Source organism: Sorex araneus, chromosome 5 (genome assembly GCF_027595985.1).
Source record: "Sorex araneus isolate mSorAra2 chromosome 5, mSorAra2.pri, whole genome shotgun sequence".
Classification (NCBI taxonomy): Eukaryota; Metazoa; Chordata; class Mammalia; order Eulipotyphla; family Soricidae; genus Sorex; species Sorex araneus.
This window is the reverse complement of record NC_073306.1, coordinates 65,907,831-65,931,244: the sequence shown is the minus strand read 5'-3', so window position 1 is coordinate 65,931,244 and position 23,414 is coordinate 65,907,831. Positions and strand designations below refer to the sequence as shown.

At 41.3% G+C, this 23,414-nt stretch overlaps 1 protein-coding gene across 2 annotated transcripts in view; it reads right to left on the bottom strand.

Moving 5' to 3' along the window:
* AK5 (adenylate kinase 5) overlaps positions 1–22,267 on the bottom strand; it is a 285,808-nt gene extending 263,541 nt beyond the window's left edge. The window contains exons 1-5 of one of the 2 annotated variants that reach the window (XM_055140783.1): positions 21,763–22,267; positions 16,189–16,375; positions 10,757–10,852; positions 3,773–3,942; positions 3,546–3,659 (exon numbers count right to left, since the gene is read on the bottom strand). In XM_055140783.1, coding sequence (XP_054996758.1) covers positions 3,546–3,659; positions 3,773–3,942; positions 10,757–10,852; positions 16,189–16,375; positions 21,763–21,822 — 627 coding nt within the window. In that variant the 5' untranslated portion in view covers positions 21,823–22,267. Of the gene's footprint in view, positions 1–3,545; positions 3,660–3,772; positions 3,943–10,756; positions 10,925–16,188; positions 16,376–21,762 lie in introns of both variants that reach the window. The other variant, XM_055140782.1, reaches the window with a different exon arrangement.
* Between the last annotated feature and the right edge of the window lie 1,147 nt (positions 22,268–23,414).

Genomic DNA, 23,414 nt, shown 5'->3' with positions numbered 1-23,414 from the left:
CCACATCTCCACGAGAGTGTCTGGTTTATCCACCACTGTCTCGGTGTTCCTAGATTTTTGTCCTGTATACTAATCTAGTAAATGTAATCAGTATTCTCTGTTTTGTTTTTTTTTAGTTGATCTAATAGATTATGAAGCCTGAGAATAGTATCATAGGAACCCCTGAATTTATAATAGTTGACAGTCTACTCCTTCTACTTGCAACAGATAGTTGCAGTGGGGGCAGACTTGTGGACTAAGCCTTGTCCTTGGGGGTCAGGGAGAACTCCAGATACTTCAATTTAAGTAAACTGTGTCCCAAAATTGGAGATTAACATGAAAAATCCACACATTTTTGGAGGATTTTTCACTAGAAAAAAAAAAAGAAACTGCAGGGACTGGAGCAATAGCACAGTGGGTAGGGCATTTGCCTTGCATGCTGCCGACCTGGGTTCAATTCCTAGCATCCCATATGGTACCCCGAGCACTGACAGGAGTAATTCCTGAGTGTAGAGTCAGGAGTAACTCCTGTGCATTGCCGGGTGTGACCCAGAAAAGAAAAAAAAAAGAAAGAAACTGCAGGGGCCACAGCAACAGGTAGGTCACTTGCCTTGCATCTGACCAACCTGAGTTTGATCCTTGACAGCACTGAGTACAGTGCCCAGATTATGTCCTTAGCACATCCCCATTGGGTGCAGCACAAAAACCAAAAAAAGAAAGGAAAAGAAAGGGGGGAAAGGTGCTTCACAGAATGTGGAATAAACATGGCTGACCCTAGCCCTTGACTTCATCAAAACACTTCAGCTTGTGTTGTACAACATGAATCCCTGCAGCTCAGCAATCGTGGTGCCTCACCTCGGGGACCACTGTCCCACTTACAGTGAATAAGCAACCTCCAGGCTGCTACACCCACCCCTGAGGAAGTCATCACATGGGACCCTTCTAGCCTCCGGAATGTGGTTGAGAATAGCACAGAGGAGGGACGACCCGTTCTATAGCAATACGAGTCCATCTTGGAGAACTGCAAACTTGCTTCCCCAAGCCAGTATTGTGATCTTTGTTCTTGACCTGTGTCAGGGTCATGCAAGAAGAAGTGGGGACTGATTACATACCCAGAGAGCATTAGTGCACATATTCTGCCCCTTCCCATCTACCCGAGCCCCTTGAAGGAAGAATTTCATAATTCTGACAACTTGTTAGGTCTGTGAGCCTGAACCAAGCCCAAGCCAAGGACAGCATGGACAGCATTAGACAGAATGAGAAATTGAAGCTTTGAGTCAGACTGAACCTGGTTTCCCCCCCCCCCCCAATACTTTCAATGCCACCCTCCTCCCGATTGATTTATTGCAATTTAACTGTGGGACAGACCTTTTAATGTTTGAAAAAGAGATCATATGTACATGTTTTAAAAGTGAACAAAAGGGCTGGAGCGATAGCACAGAGGGTAGGGCGTTTGCCTTGCACGCAGCCGACCTGGGTTTGATCCCCAGCATCCCATATGGTCCCTTGAGCACCGCCAGGAGTAATTCCTGAGTGCAGAGCCAGGAGTAACCCCCGTACATTGCCAGGTGTGACCCAAAAAAGAAAAAAAAAGTGAACAAAAGTGTCAAGTCAAGGATCTTCCCAAATTACTATATGGAGGAGAGAGAGACAAGACAGCACGTTTGAAAAGCATCGCAGATAATGATTTGGCTCAGACTTCTTGTACCCATCAAGCAGATCTCGTTCCACACGCTGGGGGACCAGATATGATGGGAAGACTTTCTGGCACTCAGATTGATAACAACAGCCAAAGAACCACGGGAAACGCTAACATCACAGCCATTTGTGACAACAAGAATATGTGGTGGCATAGCAACTGCCCAATTTTTATTATCCTGCCTTTTTCTTTTTCAAAGGCGGGACAACCAGAATTGAGTAAGCACCAGAGATTCTAGATTTAGAGTGGGAAGGAGAAATCTAAGGAGCAGCCAGAGAGATTCCAACATAATGGGTGTTCCCAAACAGCTCCCGGGAACATTCAAAAGACAGGCTTTAAGAAGCCATCTTCTGGCCTTACGAGACCTAAGGCCAGATTTCCTCTATATGAGGTAAATAATGTGGTGAAAGGTTTTTAAAATAATAAGAAAAAGCAAAATAATTTCTGTAGAAATATGGGCAATAGAAAGCAGGTAATTCACACAAAAAAGAAATACAAATTGTCACTTAGTATATGAAAATATGCTTACCCTTAGCAACAAGGCAAGATGTGTACATTTGAGGGGCCAGGGAGATAGCTCAAAGAATGCATGAGTGACATACACAGGGCCTCATGTTTGCTCCCTGGCACTGCATGGCTCTACAAATACCATCAGCTGTGGCTCTGGTGCACTCCAGTCCTGCCAGGTCAGAGTACTGAGCCCTCAGTCCATACTAGGGTGTGGCCCCGAATGACGAAGTAATGCTTGGGAGGTGCCCAACAACAACAAAAAAGAGTTTAAGTTCAACAAATAAAATGCTGTTTAATACTTATCAGATTGGCAAAGAAATTATATTTGGCTGGAAAGACTCTAGAGAAATATGCACTCTCATTCAACAGTGATGGGATAATAACCATAGAAAATCTTTTAAGAGAAAAGTCTGGAAATAGCTACAAACATTTAAAATGCATTTGCACGTGAATATGTGTTCTAACTGTGCACAGATATGATGTGCATGAAAGCATGTGGTATCACAGAAAAGTCTGGAAGGATATAGAACAACTAATAACATTTCTCAAGAATGAAAGGAGAACAGGAAAATAACTAACATTTCTTACAAAATGAGGGTATTAATGGACTTTCACTTTTTTACAAGGACTTAAAATTTGTGTGATCATGTATTATTCTGTCATCAAATATTTTAAATAATACATTTTAAAATTTTTTTTTAAATTTCAAAAGTATATATGTGTGTGTATTTGTGTGTTTGTGTGTGTAGGTGGTTCAGTATTTCACAGAAGCCCTGAGGAGGGGATCCATAACTAGTGACGGTATAAGTACAGAATGATATGATATTTTACATCCCTGGGAAGTAATGCATTAGGCTTGCTTTTAGCAATTTAAGATTAAAAATAAAATCTTCGGGGAAGAATTTTGAAGTCAAGATAAGAGGGAGTGAATTTGGAATAAAATCAATAAATTCCATAACTGGTTTTACCTTTTATTTATTTTGTTTTTGGCAGAGACTGTTTTCAATTTCTAAGTAAGTGTGCCAAGGAAATGATCTCCTCTCAACCCATACTAATGTACTTGCCCATTTTCAGACAGTTTTTATTCAGAATAGCAGCAAGTCTTCCAAGAAATTAATTTTTTTAATTACAGATTTTTAGACAAAAAAATGCATCACTTAAAAGGTAAGGAGAGGGACCAGAGATATGACTCAAGTGGTAGAGCAAATGCTTATCACCTGCCCAGTATGGTAAGGCCCCAACAGGCTCCTCCTCCCCACCTCAACAATCCGCTCCCACCACCAAATGTGGCCTTGGTGTCCCCTGAATTCCACCAAATTAGCCCATCAGAATTAAAAATATAAGGAGACATTCTTACTTGGTCCTCAAAAGACAGAGCCTGGGCAACATCTCTCGGAAATCCATCAATGACAATGCCCTCTTCATCAGGTATTTGCATCAATTTCTGTTTTATCTCTGTAATTGTTGTTTCCTTTCATAAAGAAAAAGGATGGAAAAACAACCACAAAATTTAGTACTCTGCTTCTGATGACTATAACTGGTATGAAAATCTTTGCTGAACAAAAGCACATTACATAGAAGTACCTGGGGGGCCAATTCTCCGGTTGTAATTATTTTAGCAATAAGACTCCATTTCCTATTGCTGCTGGTATTGTGGATCTTCTTTCTTAGTAATTCTCCCACGGAAATGTATTGGAATCCATAACGTTCTGCAATTTTCAAACTTTGAGTACCCTTTCCACTTCCTGGTCCACCTATCATTTAAAAAAACACAAAACTGTGACCTTCTGCTATAACAAGAAATTCCCTTTTAGTCAACTGCTTTAACCTTGAGATGTAGTCTAGTTCCTTTTTTACTAGTTTTTTACTCCTTTTTTACTAGTTCCTAGTAGCAGGGAGTAATGGTTCCACTCGAAGCATGCTTGATAGTGGTAAATGCAGAGCAAATGTAGACATAGCCAAGACAAGGACATTTTCATAAACAAATGTATTAGATGAAAGTAATGTTTTGTCTCCCTACTTTAGGAAATGTCTATGTATTAAAATTTTTTAAAAGGGCTGGAAAAATAGTACTGCTGGTAGGGCACTTGCCTTGCACCTATCAGCCAAGAGCAATCCCTGGCACCACATATGGTACACACACACACACACACACACACACACACACACACACTACACACACACACACACACACACACCCCACACTGGGAAAAGTCAGATGTTATTCATGAGTACAGAGCCAGGAACAAGACCCACGCACTGCTGGGTGTGGCCCCAAACAAAAATGAATGAAGCTTTTACTTTTTTACCATTTGAAGAAACTTAACTTTTCTCTATAACAACTAAGCAATTTTTTTGTAATCAAAGAGATATTTTTGGGATATGAAAGACAATGATCAAAATAGCTAAAGTATAATTCATGCCAGTGAAGAGTTAATGTGCAATCTAATGAAATGAGTCATTATTTTAAAATCAAGTCACACCGATATAGACAGAACTTCTTGAAATCATTCTTTAAACTGCATCTGCACTGGTGCTGGGAAACATACACTGGTTGAGGGAAGGCTATTGGAACACTGTATGACAAAAACCTAATCAAGAACAGCTTTGAAAGGGTCTATCTCACAGTGATCATCATCATCACTGTCATCACTGTCATCCTGTTGCTCATCGATTTGCTCCAGTGGGCACCAGTAACATCTCCATTGTGAGACTTATTGTTACTGTTTTTGGCATACCGAATACACCACGGGTAGCTTGCCAGGCTCTGCCATGCAGGTGGGATACTCTCAGTAGCTTGCTGGGCTCTCCAAGAGGGATGGAGGAATCAAACCTGGGTCAGCCACGTACAAGGCAAACGCCCTACCCACTGTGCTATCGTTTTACAAAATATATAAATAAATAAATTAGTAAACTGCATCTGTTCATTCACATCCCTGACTATCCATTTTTTTTTTTTAGTTCAAAAGTGGCCCCTGGAGGCCCTCAGTAGCAGCAGGCCCAACACTTAACTTCAAGTCAGACCTGCATGAGTGGGTCAAGTATCACATGGAGTGATTTAACACATGGAGTGATTTAGCTCTGAGTACTGCTGGGGAGGTCCCCACAAAAATTCAAAAGAAGTTAAACTCGTAAAATATGCACAGTTGATGGAATAGTCCTTAAGGGAGAACAACATCATGGAATTCATGAAAAACAAGTTTGTGATCATTTAGCACAAAACAATCAACATTTTCTAACATAATTCAATAATAATCAGTAATTATTATTTATTTTTAATTGTATAAGTAATAAAAATAACTAAAATATATGCTTGGGGTTTTATTTCCAAGCCTATGTTGCTATTTTAGTTAATATCTATTTCTAAACAACCTAGCTGAATTGGAGTCTATTATCGCAACAAACTTGAAGCATCAGTCAATCTATAATTACTTGCTGGCAATCATGAAAATAAAATATTTGCAAATATTTAAGTATGGATTGTGGAATACAGGCAAAATAACTTAAAAAGTCAATATTAAGAAGTAGTGAACTATTTTGTTAGTGGTAGTTAAAAGTTATAATTTATCAAACAATATTAAATTTAACAGAAAAGCAAATTAATGTTTTCCCTAGCAAATTAAATAGATCATTTTCTGAGGAATTTAAATCATCTTTATTTAACTATTTAGTATATTAATTTTTCTGTCTATTCATTTTTGTTTTGGGGTCATATTATGCAATGTTCAGGTGTTACTCCTAGCTATGTACTCAGGAATTATTCCTGGAAGTACTCTGGGGAACATATAGGATGCTGGGAATCAAACCTGGGTTGGCTGCATGCAGAACAAGCACCCCACCCCTTGTACTATCACTCCAGCCCATAATTTTATTTGTCTTGTTGCAAATAAGTTATTTAAAAGTCTTGCTTTGTTTTATTTCTGCAAGAAGAGCTCTGAGATAGACTTAATTGGCCAGGGATTATTTCCACTAAAATGTTTTATGTGTAAAATTTTAAAGTTATTGTCCTAATCCCAGATAATGCATCTGATAATACCTGCCTTTTACTTTTTCATTGTCTCATAAAACAAAACTGGAACTCGTTGACAATTTTAATTCACTGTTCTCTAAGAAACTCTGATTTCTATTCTAAGAGATTTAATGTTGTAAACTAACACTTGATTAATATTTTACCATGAAATGGGCTGGAGCGATAGCACAGTGGGTAGGGCGTTTGCCTTGCACGCGGCCAACCTGGGTTAGATTGCTCCATTCCTCTTGGAGAGCCTGGAAAGCTACCGAGAGTATCTCACCCTAATGGCAGAGTCTGGCAAGCTACCTGTGGCATAATCGATATGCCAAAAACAGTAGCAAGAAGTCTCACAATGGAGCCATTTCTGGTGCCCGCTCGAGCAAATCGATGAACAAAGGGAGGATAGTACCACAATCCTAAACTAACATTACTAAATCTCTTATTTTGGCAGACAGAAATAAATATTGGTCCTAAATAAATGATTGTTATTTTTATTTTCATATATGCAAATCGTGAATTAGACTGAAGGAAAGCAATCTGACCTACGTGATCAACAAACTCAAAGCGATATGGTTCCTAGAGAGTAAAGGTTGTCTTCCCACAGTGAAAGTCACAAACCATCAAACAGTGATTATTTTAAATTCCACAAAATTAAAAGAAAATAACCAAACACAACTAAGAAAATTATGGAGTATTTAAGAAAAATAATTTTTCGCCAACTTGTGGAGGCATAGCAGATAATAGAAAAATGCAAGAGCATAAGTTTGAAGTCACAGTGAGATTAATTTTGGTTTATTTTACTTATCTTTAAAATTTAAGCACTTTTATATTATGCTACGGCAGAGCCTGGCAATCTACCTGAATACCTTACGCATTCCATATGCCAAAAACAGTAACAGGTCTCATTCCCCTGACCCTGAAAGAGCTCCCAGTGCAACAGTGTTGGGAAAGATGAGTAAGGAGAGACTGCTAAAATCTCAGGCTCTTCATGTTCCTGGAGCGAGCAGACACCATTGGGCTATAATAGCATGCAACAGGGACGAATGGACACGTTACTGGTGCCCGCTTGAGCACATCAATGAATAAGAGGATGACAGTGATACTTATCTTTAGTACAACTATTAGAACTCATCTAACTCTCAGATTTTATTAAACTAATATAGTACCTATCTAGGCCAAGAGTGCCCACTTAAAAAATCCCCTGGGGCTAAAGTGGTAGTATAGCGAGTATGATGTTTGCCTAGTACACAGCTGACTTGGGCTTAATCTGAGTGCAGAGCCAGGAGTAACCCCTGAGCACTGCCAGGTGTGGGCCCCTCCTCAAATAAAATTACCTATTTACGGAAGAAAAAATTTTGCTTATCTGAATGTAGTGTGTGGATATCTTTTCCATCTCCTTTCCAAGTTGTAAGAGTTGTAAATAATAGAAATTCATAAGAATAAGAAACTATTTCATTGTAGAAGTCATAAAATTACCTCAAGTTTTGTAAATAACCTTAATGCTTGGGTTTCCCTTCTATTCCATCTCAACCCTCTAAAAATTATTTACACTCATTGGTCCTGCAACATTCTTGTAATACATAAAATGTTACAACACATTGTAGGAATTTATAATCAGAATCACACTCCTGAGAAGCAAATTAATTTTACTGGGTAAAAGAACTATAAAGTGAGGGAATTGTTAACATTTATATCTTCTCCAAATGTCTTAATTTATTAAAACAGCTTAATCATTGCATGTAAAATTTGCAATTCCCCAAATTCATTCTTGTGCTGTTTCACACAGAAGCAATTTGGCATTGTACCTTTTACATCAAACCACTATTTATCCATCCTGCTAAAAATCACCAATATTTTATTTAACAGCAACAAGAAAAATAAACACCCAGGACGATTTCACCATAAAATGGGTGATTTATATGGTCTTTTGTTATCCTCTAATTAACCACCAATCTTCTACTAGTAGAACAAGAAGAAAATGTTTGAAGAATATTTCACCATATACTGGTAAATTAATTTTCAATTACCTTTCAATATAAATCCATCTTTTAGGGCTGGAGAGCTAACTCAAAGGGCTAGAAGTTATGCTTTGCATTCAGGAGGTGTGGGTTCAAACCCTGGTACCATAGTCCCCTAGCACTGCAGGGAGCAAATCCTGTTCAACAAGCAGAAGTAATCAACCCTGAACATGTCAAGGTATGGTCCCACAACCAAATAATAATGTTAATGATGATGATAATAATAATAATAATAAACCATCTAGGTAAAGCATTTTTTCTCTAGGCAATGAATACAAAATTTTAAACCTGAAAAAAAATTCCATTTGAAGAATACATATATATTTATGGCATCATAGTTGCCACCAGATGCTATAAGAAAATTTTCACTTTTAGAAATCCGATTTCTGGGGTCCAGAGAAACACTACAGTGGGTAGGTGCATGCCATGAATGTGGCTAAGCTGGGTTTGATTCTCAGCATCCCTTATAGTGCCCTGAGCCCACCAAGAATGATCCTGAGTGCAGAGTCAGGAGTAACTCCTGAGCACTGCTGAGTGTAACCCAAAAACACGGTCACGATCATGGTCATCCCACTGCTCATTGATTTGCTCCAGCAGGCACCAGTAACGTCTCCATCGTGAGACTTGTTACTGGTTTTGGCATATCAAATACACAACGGGTAGCTTGCCAAGTTCTGCCATAGAGGGGAGATACTCTCAGTAGCTTGCTGGGCTCTCTAAGAGGGGCGCAGGAATAGAACTTGGGTCGACTGCATGCAAGGCAAACGCCCTACCTGCTGTGCTATTGCTCCAGCCCACCCCAAAACAAACAAAAATAAATCTGTATCTGTATTGTCTTCCTGTTAGTTGCGATTTCAAATAATTTATGTCTAAACAAATTTACAGTTTAAGTTTCATTACATTGAGATATGCACAAATGTCACTCCTTCAAGTCTGGGGATCTTAAAACTTGTTAAAGAAACTGGAGAGATAGTGCAAGGGTTAAGGTACTTACCCTGCATGCAGCTGACTCCATCCCTGGCAGGGCATGTGGTCCCCTTACCTTACTCACTGCCAGGAGTGACCCCTAAGCAAAGAGCCAAGACTGGTCTTTGAGCACAACCAGGTATGGCCCAAACTCCCCCACATGCTTTAAAGCATTATTATTGCTCAGTGTATTATATTATATATCACAGGTTTTCCTCCCTGAACTCCTTAGTTTGAGTGCCGTATGCATTTTGCCTTCTGTTAACTTCCCGGCTTAGACTAGCTCTGAACATCTCTCGGTTATCTCAGTGATTCTGACTCAAGCTGGAAAGGGAGGGCCAGGGCTATTGCGCAGTGGGTAGGGCACTTGCCTTGCACACGGCTGACCCGCATTTGATTCCTGGGATTTCAAATGGTCCCATGGGCCCTCCAGGAATTTATCCCTGAATGCAGAATTAAGAGGCAGCCCGGAGCACCTCTAGATAAGACACCCCTCCAGAAAACAAACAAAACAAACAAACAAAATCAACCCAAAACTGGAAAGGGAAATCATGGCTATGATGTGTGTAATGGTTTTCATGAATTTTTTTTTATACTCACAAAATCAGAATTCGCAAGAGGCATCCAATAATCATTCTGCAAAAATACTAACATCTAAAAATACCTGTTCATTGGGAATAGCATCAGATTAATTTTTTATGCCCAACAAAAGATTCAGAGTGGCCATTTAAAGAGTAACTATTAACTACCACAGTTAAGGGGGCATGTCTTGCATGAGGCTGGCCCATTTGATCCCTGGTACCATATGGTCTGCTGAGCATCATAGGTGCAGCCTTAAAGGCTTCTAAGAGTTGCCAGGTGTAGCCCTGTAGGCACAGGACACCACTGAGGAGGACCAGGTAATCCCCAGCACGGCAGTGCCTAACCAGCACCTCATTCTCCAGACCCTTGCATTGTACCTTTGATCTGGTTGGTTGAGAATCACAGGGAGAGGCTCCCAGGCCAACTGAGACTCACTTGCGAGATCCCTCCAAAATTCATCTGCTATTAAGATTCTGATGAAACTCATGCTATTTGCTATGTTACTAGAGTTGATTAACTCATATGATTGCAATTTATATTTTGTTTGTAGGTGCTAGTCTGCCTTATGGGACATTAATTTTTACAAGTTTTTCCTGAACATGCATTTCTTTTTCCTCCCAAGTAAAAATGAATACAAATTCAATTTGTGGGTTAAAAGCAAAACCATGCATTACAACTCGTAATGAATTCAGTTATCCATGTGAAATTTTAGACAAATTAATTGCCACAGGGCAATAAATGATAAAGAGGAGATTACTTTCACTGCAGAGAATTTTTGTGACATTGTAATGAGATTCTGTAAAACTGCAAGAAGCATTCGATTATATAACAAAATCATACCAGAGTTCACACTTACTAAAATTTCTTGTTTTTTGTCATCATTATCCAACTAAGTATTTACAATGTGATACAAAATTCACACAATTTTTTGAAATGTAGGCACATACAAAATTAGTAACAAAATAAAATTTTTGATTTTTATCTTCATACCTATGACAAGAATAATTTTTGGTCGTGGTCTAGAAGGATCAAAAACTTCATACTCTTCAATTAACTCTGCAGTCTCAGAAAGGTCTGTGTCACTTTCTATGGAGAATTGATGAATTGGAGGGAGCCGATCATATCGCCGGTAGGGAAAGTTTGTGTTTTCAGGCATTACTGCAAAAAAGTAAGATAACTTTGAAACGGGACAAAAAGCACAATAAACATTTTTTCTTTCATTTAACAAATGAGTAGAAGAAGTTCAGAACTGGGGCCAGAGATAAAGTAAGTGCTTGCCTTACCCACCTAGTTAACCTGGTTTCAATTCCCAGCATTCCACATGGTTCCTATGCCGGCTAGGATTGATCCTTGAGTAAAGAGCCAGAAGTAAATCCTGAGCACAGCCAGGTGTTGCCCAATATTTTAAGTAAAATAATAAAAAGTAAAGTTTAGAACTTCTATTTTCAGCTGGAAGATCCACCTTTCAGCCATCAGCGCTTTTCTTAAAAGCTCAGAGAGTTAACAATTTGGGCTTGATCTGAGGACATCATAGCACATAGCACTTCATCTGAAAGGCCTGCGATTCACTCATTGTCCCATTCGAATGTTAAGTTCCCTAAAAGCAAGTAATCTTTTTTTACATGAAACTGTATTCTTGAGATCTTGAGATCTATGATTGGGACTGTCAATGTGCAATCAATATCTGATTAATTAGAAATGAGACAATGGATAATTTCCACTGGGATTAAAAAAAAAACAGGATAAGATGGTAGACAGATGGGGCTGGAGTGATAGTATAGCGGGTAGGGCATTTGCCTTGCATGCAGCCAACCCAAGTTCAATTCCTAGCATCCCATATGGTCCCCTGAGCACTACCAGGAGTGATTTCTGCATGCAAAGCCAAGAGTAACCCCTGAGCATCGCTGGGTGTGACCCAAAAAGCAAAAAAAAAAAAAAAATGGTAGACAGAGTGGGCAATGGGAAAAGCTGTAATCTATCCAAAATCTAGTAGAAAGTTTTTGTAGCAGGTAGAGAAATGACACCACAAAAACTGAGATGTGGATTCTGAGGAAAAGTAATCTGGTGGTATTTGGAGTAGGTCTGAGAAAGAGGAGACTAGAAGCAGGAAGAGTAACTACCCGAAAGTTGTTGAAATGATCCCCTGGTGAAAACTGAACTCTGAGGGGTAGTAGGGAAATGGAAATGAATGGTTGGATGAGAAGAGAGTGATTGGAAGTAGGATACTAATCCAACTCAGAAAAGAAATGAGGTGACAGTTAAAAAATACCTGCTATGTTTCAAGTCCAAAAAGCATAAGGAACACAAAGATTCTTTCTGTGCTCTCTTCTGCTCCAGAAATACTGAAGTCCCTCTTTCCTGACATATCACAGCCTTTGTGTCAGGAATCTCTGTTCTCTGCTCACTGGTGTACCGTGAGTCTCTATCCTTTTCAAGCGAACACCTACTCAGCTTTCTGCGCCCAAGTATTAGCTTATGACTTCTTCCAGGAAGTCTTCCCTCTAAGCCAGCCTAATTCATCTTACATACGTAAGATTTAACTTCATTGCCAGATTAAGCTTCATGAGCACAGAAGGGAAGTTTGTGTATTTATTTTTTGTGGCTACATCCTCAGTTCTGAGAGAGTGCTCAATACATAACAATACTCAGTAAACTGATTGTTTTATTGACCAGCTAGCCACTGGCTGGCTTCATGAAAATAGAGGAAGGAAAAGAGAGCACAGGTTTTGAAGTAAATATGGTATGTTTATCTTTCTAATTTATTTTTATTTATTTGTTTATTTATTTATTTGCTTTTTGGGTTGCACCCAGCAATGTTCCGGGGTTACTCCTGGCTCTGCACTCAGGAATTACTCCTGGTAGTGCTTGGGGGGTCCATATGGGATGCCGGAGATTGAACCCAGGTTGGCCGTGTGCAAGGCAAAACGCCCTACCCACTGTACTATCGCTCTGGCCCCTGGTATGTTTATTTTAGACATGCTGCATGTAAGATGACAATGAGGTAGTCTAGATGTGAAATTCCGCTGTCAAAGAGAAATAAAATACTTATCCATGAGTGATTAATTATGTGCTCTAATGTATACACAGAGGAAAAAATGAAATGTTCATCTCATAGTTTTACAAAATGGTTTAAAGACCTGACAGACAATAATTCATCCTTGCTTTTATCATGGTTTTATTCAGGAAAGTAATTTACTGAGATGATTAAAATGCTTTATTTCAAGGAATATTTTTATGGTAATTATACAACAGCACAGTGTATAATTTTTCAGCAAAAAAATGAACACATCATTCGTTATTTCTGAAAATAATAAGAATGCTCCAAATTACTAAGAAGTGAGCAAATTTATTAAATTTAACAACCTATTCCACAAATTACAGCTGAAACCTACAAAGCACAAATGTGTAAAGCATTTCACAAAATGAAATTAGGATAGATCAGTTTAAAAATCATTTTTGTCTTTTAGCATACTACATCACTGTTACTCATCCTTCCTCTGACCATTGCTATCTATTCCCATCGTGTTTCCTTTTGCAGCCAACTATCCTGCCGGTGGGCCCCCAAGTCTCACGCTATAACCCCAGGTTTACATTTGCACCTGCAGCCCTCTTGGAATATCCTGTCATCCCATATGGGGTCAAATGGCCTTTGGCAGAGAAATGCTGCCCTAGATATAAGACAATGATATGGAACAATCTTGTCACCATGAGATATAGAAAATTTATATTTAATAATTAACTGGAAGATCTCTGAGTGGGAATTCTGGTCAAGTACTGGCAGGTATGGAGATGCTAAAATTAAAAAGCAATTCTAATTCTAATGAAAATTAAAACTACATTTTCCATTCCTATTTTGGCTTATTAGGCTAAATCATGCATTCTAAACTGTGAGGTATCTCTGGGCCCAACAAAGCCTCATAAATATTATTTATTCAGTCAAACATTTTCCTGAAATCTGCATTTGAACTGTTTTTAGATGATGACCATTCTCCCCAGTTCTGATCTCTAGGTTGATCAAAGTCTTGTCTCTATATGCACCCGAGCTGCCTGGCTTCTAGGTATAATCAAATCAAGAAATTATAAATTTATCACACAGGGTATCATTTTATTGCAAAATAGTCACTGTCACTGTCATCCCATTGCTCATCAATTTGCTCCAGCGGGCACCAATAACGTCTCCATTGTGAGACTTATTACTGTTTTTGGCATATTGAATATGCCATGGGGAGCTTGTCTCACAAAATAGTCATTTGCCTTTTATGCCTTGTTGAGATTAGCTTAGATTTAAAAGAAAGAATATAATACTATCTGAGACTAAATACAGTAATATCAGAGATTGTTTAAGCTTAAAGCTTTAGAAAGCAGTTGTGGATATGTATCTCATTTGATCTAACAAAGATGCAAAGTATCTATTTAACAGTGAACCAGGTTAAAACCGTTTAACACTACCTAAGCCACAAGAACATGTGTGAATTGCATGAACCATAAAAGTATGATTTTGTGGGTCTGAGAAGACAGCCCATAGCGGAGCACATGCCTAGCCTGTTTCATCCCGAGTTTGATTCTCTGTCACTGCATAGTCCCCTGAGTAAGGCAGGGAGCAGTCCTACTGGCTCCTGAGCTCCGCAGAGTGTGACCCCTGAAGGGGTCTGAAGTGATAGTACAGTGAGTAGGGCATTTTCCTTACACGCAGTCAACCCGGGGTTCGATCCCTGGCATCCCATGTGGTCCCCCAAGCATCACCAGGAGTTATTCCTGGGTGTAGAACAGTGCCAGGTATGACCCAAAAGCAATAAATAAATAAATGAATAATTTTTTTAAAATGATGTTTTCATCACAGCGGGTAGGGCGTTTGCCTTGCACATAGCCGACCTGGGTTCGATTCCTCCATCCCTCTTGGAGAGCCCGGCAAACTACCAAGAGTATCTCGCCCACATGGCAGAGTCTGGCAAGCTACTCGTAGTGTATTTGATACGCCAAAAACAGTAACAAACCTCACAATGGAGACGTTACTGGTGCCCGCTTGAGCAAATCGATGAACAACGGGATGACAGTGACAGTGACAGTGACAGTGATGTTTTGATGATAGCTGTAATTTCCTAAGTGGTTACTGTAGCAAGTAACTGGCTCCATGTATTCTCTCACATGCCCAAGTCTGAATCACCTAACAATTCCTGTTTGGATAGGGTAGGAGTCTTCTCTTCTCTCAAGGTGTTTTGAGGAAATGTTTCTGCTTGTGTGTCTTTAAAATTAACAGAATCCGACTCCCCCCCCCCCACTGCAATTAAATAAAATCTAAGTGGGTCATGACTGATTAAAACAAAGATTTATTTTCCCTTTGTATTTATTATGAATAAAATTACTTACACTTCAATTCCTTACTATATAGCTAAAACTTTTCGTGGCAGATTTTTTTAAGTTGCCATTTTAAGTAAAATTTGAAAATATGATGATCGTTGCCACTGGGACAGAATTGATTTAGTTTCCCTGACTGGAACTGATTCCATTTTACACATACCATTAATACTTCTCAATTTTATCTAGAGTCTCGAGGCTGAGTGAATGATGTTGAATCACTGATTTTGATAATTAGTATTTTTAAGGAGCTATCAGAACACCATGAATCTCCTCCAGCAAACTCCTATTGTTTGTTCTAAACTATTCCTCAAATTATTAGACAAGTTTATGTCTTCTACTTCTTTTATAGCACCCAGATGTCTAATCTCATTTAGCACATTCAGCAGTTACTTAATAAATCCTTGTCAATTAACTTGTATAAACTTTTAGTGCATTTCTGCAGATACATTAAATAATTTGAATTTGGAAATATTAATGTCGCATCTTTCCAGCTAGCCAGAACATATTGAATTATTACATAATCATTACCAATTTTTCTTTGTTATTGATTTTCTTGGGACTGGAGCAATAGCACAGCGGGAAGGGTGTCCTCTGTCCCTCTCGGAGAGCCCGGCAAGCTACCGAGAGTATCCTGCCCACAAGGCAGAGCCTGGCAAGCTACTCGTGGCATATTCAATATGCCAAAAACAGTAACAACAAGTCTCACAATGGAGACATTACTGGTGCCCACTCAAGCAATTCGATGAACAATGAGATGACAGTGCTAGAGTGCTATTGATTTACTTGGGAAAGCCTTGCTTGCTGTGAAAAAAATAGTGACATCAGTAATGTACAATTCTATTATGCCTTTAGTGAAGCATTGAGTGATGGTATGTAATCTTGTTTGTTTTATCACAGAGGTGATTAGAATTAGTAGTAGAAAGCAAGTAATCATGTTTTAAATCCAAATATCCTTCCAGGGTATTTGGAAACTAAGCAAATTAGATCACTGCCTACAGGCAATAGGGGACATCAACATTAGAACTGTAGCACGACTAGAAATGATTATTCTTTAAATACATTACCATTTCTGAGAAAGGATCTCCGTGACTGTCCTCCGTTGAGAGGTGGGAGGATCTTCTTTTCCTGGCTGACAAATGTGTCCCATTTCACCTTGTCACAACCACCTAATTCCTTTACTTTCTGTAAACAACTTTCCAAGTACTCTACTGGATCTTCTGGCTTAGAGCACATCAGTCCATTCAAAAGGCTCTGAAATACAACAAAATATGTCCAGTTATACTACGTTTTCAAACTGCATTTGTTAAGACAGGATATGGTCATTTTTAGAAGAGAGACGTGCTGCCTACAGCACTAACAAGCACCTATGTATGGTCAACTTGAACTTCGGTTGCTCTTTCCGTTAGTCATTTAATAAACACTTGAAGCTATGACCTGGCTAGGATATCCCCTGAAATACTTGATCAATTAGTTTTCAGCTAAGTAACCTGTGCCTTATAAGCAATTCAGGCAAGTCTACCCTTTTAAATGGAAATAAATTAAATAACAGAATGTAAAAAATGCCCCAGTCATTATTTCTCTCATTCCTACCTACTCTTAAAGTTTTTAAGTTGCAGTTACTTCATCTATATAAAGAGAGTAATAACATTTTGGAAGGTTCTTTAAGGATTCAACATTCAAGTAATTGTAAAATGCATATTAAGAATTTGACACAGGGTCAGTGCCAAGTTCTGAAAATTGTTGCTGTGTTGACTTATTGTTATTATCAGAAAGTTTTCCCTGAAACCCCCAGGCTGACTTATGGACCACGCCTTCACTGTCCTTGGTACCCAGGATAAAACACTGTCAGATTCAGCTTATGTGTCAGTCAGCAATTCTATAAACTCTTCACCAATAGTGTGGGTCTTATCCATTTTTTTTGTCCCTTACACTTTTCCTGAGCCACAGAAGTGCATATTAAACTGTTACTGTCAATGTCATCCCATTGCTCATCGATTTGCTCGAGTGGGCACCAATAACGTCTCCATTGTGAGACTTCTTGTTACTGTTTTTGGCATACCGAGTACGCCTCGGGGAGCTTGCCAGGCTCTGCTGTGCGGGCGAGATACTCAGTACCTTGCTGCACTCTCCAAGAGGGGCAAAAGAATCGAACTCGGGTCAGCCACGTGCAAGGCAAACACCCTACCCACTGTGCTATCGCTCTATCTTTACATATTTATTTACTAGGGGGACGTGCTTTACCTGATAGTGTTCAGGAGCTACTTCTGGCTCAGTGCTCTGGGGAGCATGCAGTTCCCAGTCATGTATTCCTATACTCAAAGCATGCATTACAGCCCATTAAGATATCTTCTTAGCCCAAGCTACTTTATTTATTTATTTATTTATTTATTTATTTATTTATTGGGTCACAACCAGCGATGCACAGGGGTTACTCCTGGCTTATGCACTCAGGAATTACTCCTGACAGTGCTCGGGGGACCATATGGAATGCTGGGAATCGAATCCAGGTGGGCTGCATGCAAGGTAAACGCCCTGCCAGATGTGCTATCACTCCAGCCCCACCCAAGCTACTCTAAATAGGGGAAAAATAATTCAAAAAAGAAATACAAGACAACAATTACTATTTGATATGTAAGAGTCACCATAATATCCACTGAGGTTCACAGAAGAACAACAACAATAAAAAAGCAGGATCCCTGAATTATTGTGGCTGTTCCTAGTGACTGATGTCACATAGACTCATTTGTAAAATCGCTACAAATTTGGAAAAGCTGACTTCTGGGAACTAAACTGAGGTGCAAAACATTTTCCTTTAGAGAGTTTCATAGAAAAACCACTGGAGATTAGCAGTTCTCACTGGGTACATTTGTTCTCTAGAATCCTAAATAACGTGGGTTAGAGTGTTCAGTCAGAAGAATTTGATTCCGGGAGTGGGAAACATTAAGTTGTGCCTTCACAGTCAGTTTTTTTAAAGATCTGTATAAGTAAAGATACACCACACACACACACACACACACACACACACACACACATGCGCTTGCACACACAATGCCCCACGTTTGTCCTATGTTAGTTAATACAGCTAGTACTAGAATAAGACTTCTTCTTCTGTGTTTTTCCATTGCTTGTCCATACATTTTCCTTTTTATGTGGCATCGTCATCTCCTTTTTATAGATTAGGAAACCCAGGCTCGGAGGGGACAGTGAATGGATCAAGATTACTCACAGATAGAAAGTGAGAGCTCCAGAATTACAATTCTATGTTTCTAATTCTAAAATCCATGTATTCTGCTCCACAGCTTGAAAAATTATAAGTTAAAAAGAAAATGCCAGATAACCTATGCCCCACACATACATAGTCCACTACAATCTGAATCACTCTTAATCAGTGCTTCTTAATTTTTTTCCACTCAGAAAAACCTTTTTTTGCTGGAAAAGAATTGCAACTCCAGTGAGCATGCCAGAAACACCTTGGATTCATTACAACAATTGAATTAATTTTTGGTCAGCGTGTGTTCAGAAACCTTTCACTATTGACCTCCATATTCAGTAATGTAACCCCTCTGTGGTCACAGTTTAGAATTTAGTTTCTAGATTAGTTTTTAACTCCTTATTATTGCCTGAAAGGGTAAAAAAAATACTCAGTGACTTTATTTTTATTGGAAAAAAATATAAGTTCCTATCCACTTTAAACAAAAGGGTCTCTCCAAGGTTACTGGCCCCAGAAATGGGTAACGACTTCCCTTTTGTGGATCATTTGAATACTTTCTTTGAGTAGTCAGGCACCATCTGTGACTACAGACAGCCAATGGACAGTATTACTCAGTTTCTTCATTATTTTTTTGAGAACTGAATGATTTACTGTGACTTTTACCAGTATTTGAATGTATTGCTAAGTCTCTGATTTCAGGTAAAAGATCAGAATATAAATATACCTCTAGATTCAAGATCTCACAACAAAGTCAAGGAAAAGTAGCACTATAGCACTGTCGTCCCCGTTGTTCATCGATTTGTTCGGGCACCAGTAATGTTTCCACTGTGAGACTTGATTCTGTTTTTGGCATATCAAATATGCCACAGGTAGCGTACCAGGCTCTGCCATGTGGTCAGGATGCTCTTGGTAGCTTGCCAGGCTCTCTGAGAGGGATGGAGAAATCGAACGTGGGTTGGTGCATGCAAGGCAAATGCCCTATCCGCTGTGCTATCTCTGCAGTTCTTTTTTTAAATGTAAAAAGATGGTAGGGCACTCGTCTTGCACTTAACTGACTAGAATTCTATTCCTACTACTCCCAGTGCCTCCAGGAGTGATCCCTGAGTATAGAGCCAGGAGAGAGTAACAAGAAAGGCTGGATGTGACCCCCAAACCAAAAAATAAATAAAATGTAATCTAAAAGTAGAAATATATTTCATATCTGAACATAACAGAGAGATTACATTTGGCCTATGTGATGTGTCAAGTTAGAGAAAAATATAAAAGGGACACTTAAATACACCTAGTGATAATATGATAAATTTGGGTCAAAAATCATTTGCTTGGTCTATAACAGTGTCAACATCCACAATCCATGTTTGATTTAATGTTTACATTAATCAAGCATTGTTTACATTAAGTAAGCATTGTTTACATTAATGCTTGATTTAGCTGTTAAACTTTGCATACCCAAAAACTTTGCTTTGAGAAAAAATTTCAGTCTGAAAACTTAGTGCAGTGAGTTTTGCAGTGTATACTCACCACATGGAGACCTACCCGATTTTACTTCCCTCTGTGCAGTGCACAACACAGATTCTCATTGAAAGGATGAAACTTCGGGAGGCCAGTAGCAGTCACCTTCCATTTTCCCTTACTCCTGGGATTTAAGTGCATTTAAGTGTCCCGCATTACTGCATTTCTCCCAAGGGAGCTGATTTTCTTTCCTGGGTGTGCCCTATTTTGAAACATCCTATTCACAAGCAAAAAAACTAATGAAATGTAAAAAACCCGAGGGTGGGGTTGGGGTTGCAAAAGCCTGCCATTACTTATTTGCATACACTGTACCCATTTTTCTGAACTACCAAAATTCTTCCTCTTTGGGAAAACATTACGCCCACGTTTAAAAAACAAAAAAAGATGTACCATCAAGTGACAATTTGCAATGAATTTGCAAACATCCTGAAGACGTTTCTTAGAATTCTTTTAGAAGAGTAGAAATGAAATTAACCTCAGTTGGGGTCTTATGACAAAAATATGCAGTTCTTTATCTACAGAATTACTTTTCTGGAAGCTTAAAAAAAAAACAGAAAAACTCCCCAAATCGCCGCCACCTAATTATTTTTAATGCACGAGTATCACACTTGCTAGATTTGGGCTTTAAAAAACAGGCTCAACGGAGGATTTAAGTGGAAATTTTGGCTTCTGGAAGACTCAATAGTGGTGGCTTATAGAGGTGAGGGGGAAAAAAATCTTTAATTCAGGCAGCCCAGTTTAAAGATGAACTTGGACCATTTTTTTAAGGGGTGGGGGTAAATTAATTTTCCTAAGAGCTATTCTAAAATTCTTTTAGAGCAAAACCCAGCTCTCAAACAAACAAAAAACCCCACATGGGCCAAAGAATACAATCAATCATCTTTCAGCTATTGGGGGTGGGGTTGTAGGGAGGGACGGTTGGGATGAATGAATGAAATTGCCCTCGCAGAGCGCTATAAAGCTTGGCTCACTTCCTTCCGCCCCCCCCCCCCCCCCAACAAACCAAGCAAAAGCACCCAGGGTTCAGGAATGTTTTAAGGTTCAAATATGGAGAGACGGAAAGCAAACAGAAGGCGACGGAGGCTTGTGGTTTCGAGCTGAACAAGGTTCCCTTAGACTTGGTCCTAGTGGCCTCTCCCACCCAGGCCGGACGTCCCCACCCCCAGGGCCTCTGGTGCAGCAGCTGCGGCGCTGCTGTCTGACCCGAGCAACAGGAGCCGCGCGGCGGCAGCGAGGCTAGGACAGGGAACCGTCCCTTCCAAAGCCCTGGGAAAACGTGCTCAGGAGTTCGACATTCGCCGAAAGCGCTGAGCCGGGCACGGAAGTAACTGGCACCCTAGAAGGTTCTGATTTCTTGATGGTATTCCCCGATCAGCACCTCCCCACCGGCCGCTACCTTTGGCATCTTCATCCTGACCCACAGTCCCCTTTTACCCCCGCATTGCGGGGGGTGAGGGGAGTCCGGGTCTCACACACAGGGTCTTAGCACTCCAGATCCTTCGGGGATCTAGTCCAGACCCTTGGGGATCCGAGTCTTGGCTCGCTCGGGGCGGCTCCGACGCACCCAACCTGGCCAGGCGCGCGCCCCGGACAGTGCGGTCGGCTGCGGTGTGCCGGCCACCCCCAAGCGTCCACCTCCGAGATGCGCGCACGGAGCACCCTGAAAGTTGCCCTGCGAGCTGCGGGCTCCCGAGACCAGCCTTCGGGGCGCAGGAAAAGCGGCTGCCCCCCCGCAGCGATCGGACGAGGGGGCTCCCCGAACCCCCTTCACTTCCTCGCCCCACGTCTGCACGGTGGGACGGGGCGCGACTGGCTCGGCACCAACGCCCCAGATGCCGTCCTCCTCTCCACCCCACCCCACCCCACACTCCCCCCACCTCCTCCGGCCCCCTCTGCCAGCCCTAGCGCCCCCTACCTCGAAGAGCTGAGGGATTTCCCTCCGGGCCAGATATTCCTTGGCCTCGTTGGTGTTCATGGCTGTGCGGTGCGTGCCCCGGGCGGGGAGACTTCCCGGCTGCAGCGAGCGGGACCCGAGCTGGAGGGGGCGGGCGCCGAACCCCGGTGCAGCCTCGCAAGCTCAAGCTCTCGGCCGGCCGCGGCCAGCGCCCGCGGGCACCTCTCCCGGGACTGAGGTCGCCGCCGCGCCGGTCCACGCGTCCGTACGGCTGCGGGCTCCGCGCCGCGGTTTCCCCGGCTCTCCGGCGGTCGAGGGAGGGGACAGGGAAGGTGGAGGGAGGACCGGGAGGCGGACGCCCAGCAGCAAACCGCGCTCCGCGCTCTGCGCCTCCCGAGCCCGGGCTGCGGCGGTGGCGGACGGTCACGCTGCGCGGGCGGGCGCGGGGTGCGTGGGTGGGGACGGGCGCGCGCGGGGGGCCCGCGGTCACACCCCTTCGTGCCGCACCACCGCCCCAGCGCGGCGCTGCGCCTTGCTGCCCGCACTGACAAGCCGATGGGCAGACACCCCGCTAGGTGGCCAAGGTGTGTGTGTGTGTGTGTGTGTGTGTGTGTGTGTGTGTGTGTGTGTGTGTGTGTGTGTTGGGGGTTAGGGGTGTCCTCCTCTAGTAAGCTGCGACCTTTACACTTCTCCAGACGTTTTGCACGCGTTCGTGTGCACACACGCACATATTCGCGCGTGCATGCACACTCCGGAGTCCCCACGGAGCTCCGGGGAAGACACCTAATTGTCCCAGGATTTATCTTGCATTGCCATCTTGCAGAGAAAAGGCGCCTGGGGCATGGAGCAAAGCGGGTTCAGAGTGGAGACCGACCCCCTTCAAGATTATTTTGTGTACCTCGTTTATTTCTATCCTTCTGGAAAGTTTTGCTATAGCGGTTTTTTGCGTATCTTCTTAGCCAGCGTCACAAATCCTTCCAGATTTCAGTGTAATGGGGGCATTGTTCTTTCACTTATGAGACTAGTCACTACTTACTGATCTCATTAGAGAAGAGTGGGAAGAGGAGAAGAGGGTCGGCAGCGGGGAGCTGGAGTCCACTTACATTGGAAAAGGGCTTGGTAGGTGAGGTTTGTGTCCTCTGATTTGAAGAGTGCAGTCAAGTTGTCAGAGGCCATCTCACACCCTGAGTGCTTATGGGTGAGTATAGCTTGGGTGTCTGAGAGCAGAAATGTAGGTAGAGTCTTTCTCTTTCTCCCAGCTCCCCAAGTGGCATTTCCATCTTAACATATCTTTTCATTGCCAGTTTGAAAGATTGCGTTGGCCACTCCGAGATTCTGATCTCTAACGCGGGTAAGGTGGGCGATGGGAGGGTGTAGTAGGAGAAAAAAAGGACGCTCTGATAGGTCTGGCCTAGGAAAGCAACATCACGGCAACCAACCACTTCATAAAACTGGAGCTCTATTTCATGTTTATCCAGATTGGAGGGGGGGGGGGAATTCTATATTCTATTCTTGCTCTACAGGCTACTGCTACTTAAACATTAAGTATAGCTGCATGTTAATTTTACCTAGGGCTCCAGGAACTCAAGAAATAATTCCAGCTTTAAAAATGAATGAAGTTTTTAGGGCTCTTGTGTCATATGGTGACTATTTAGGTGTTCTCATTTGTGGAA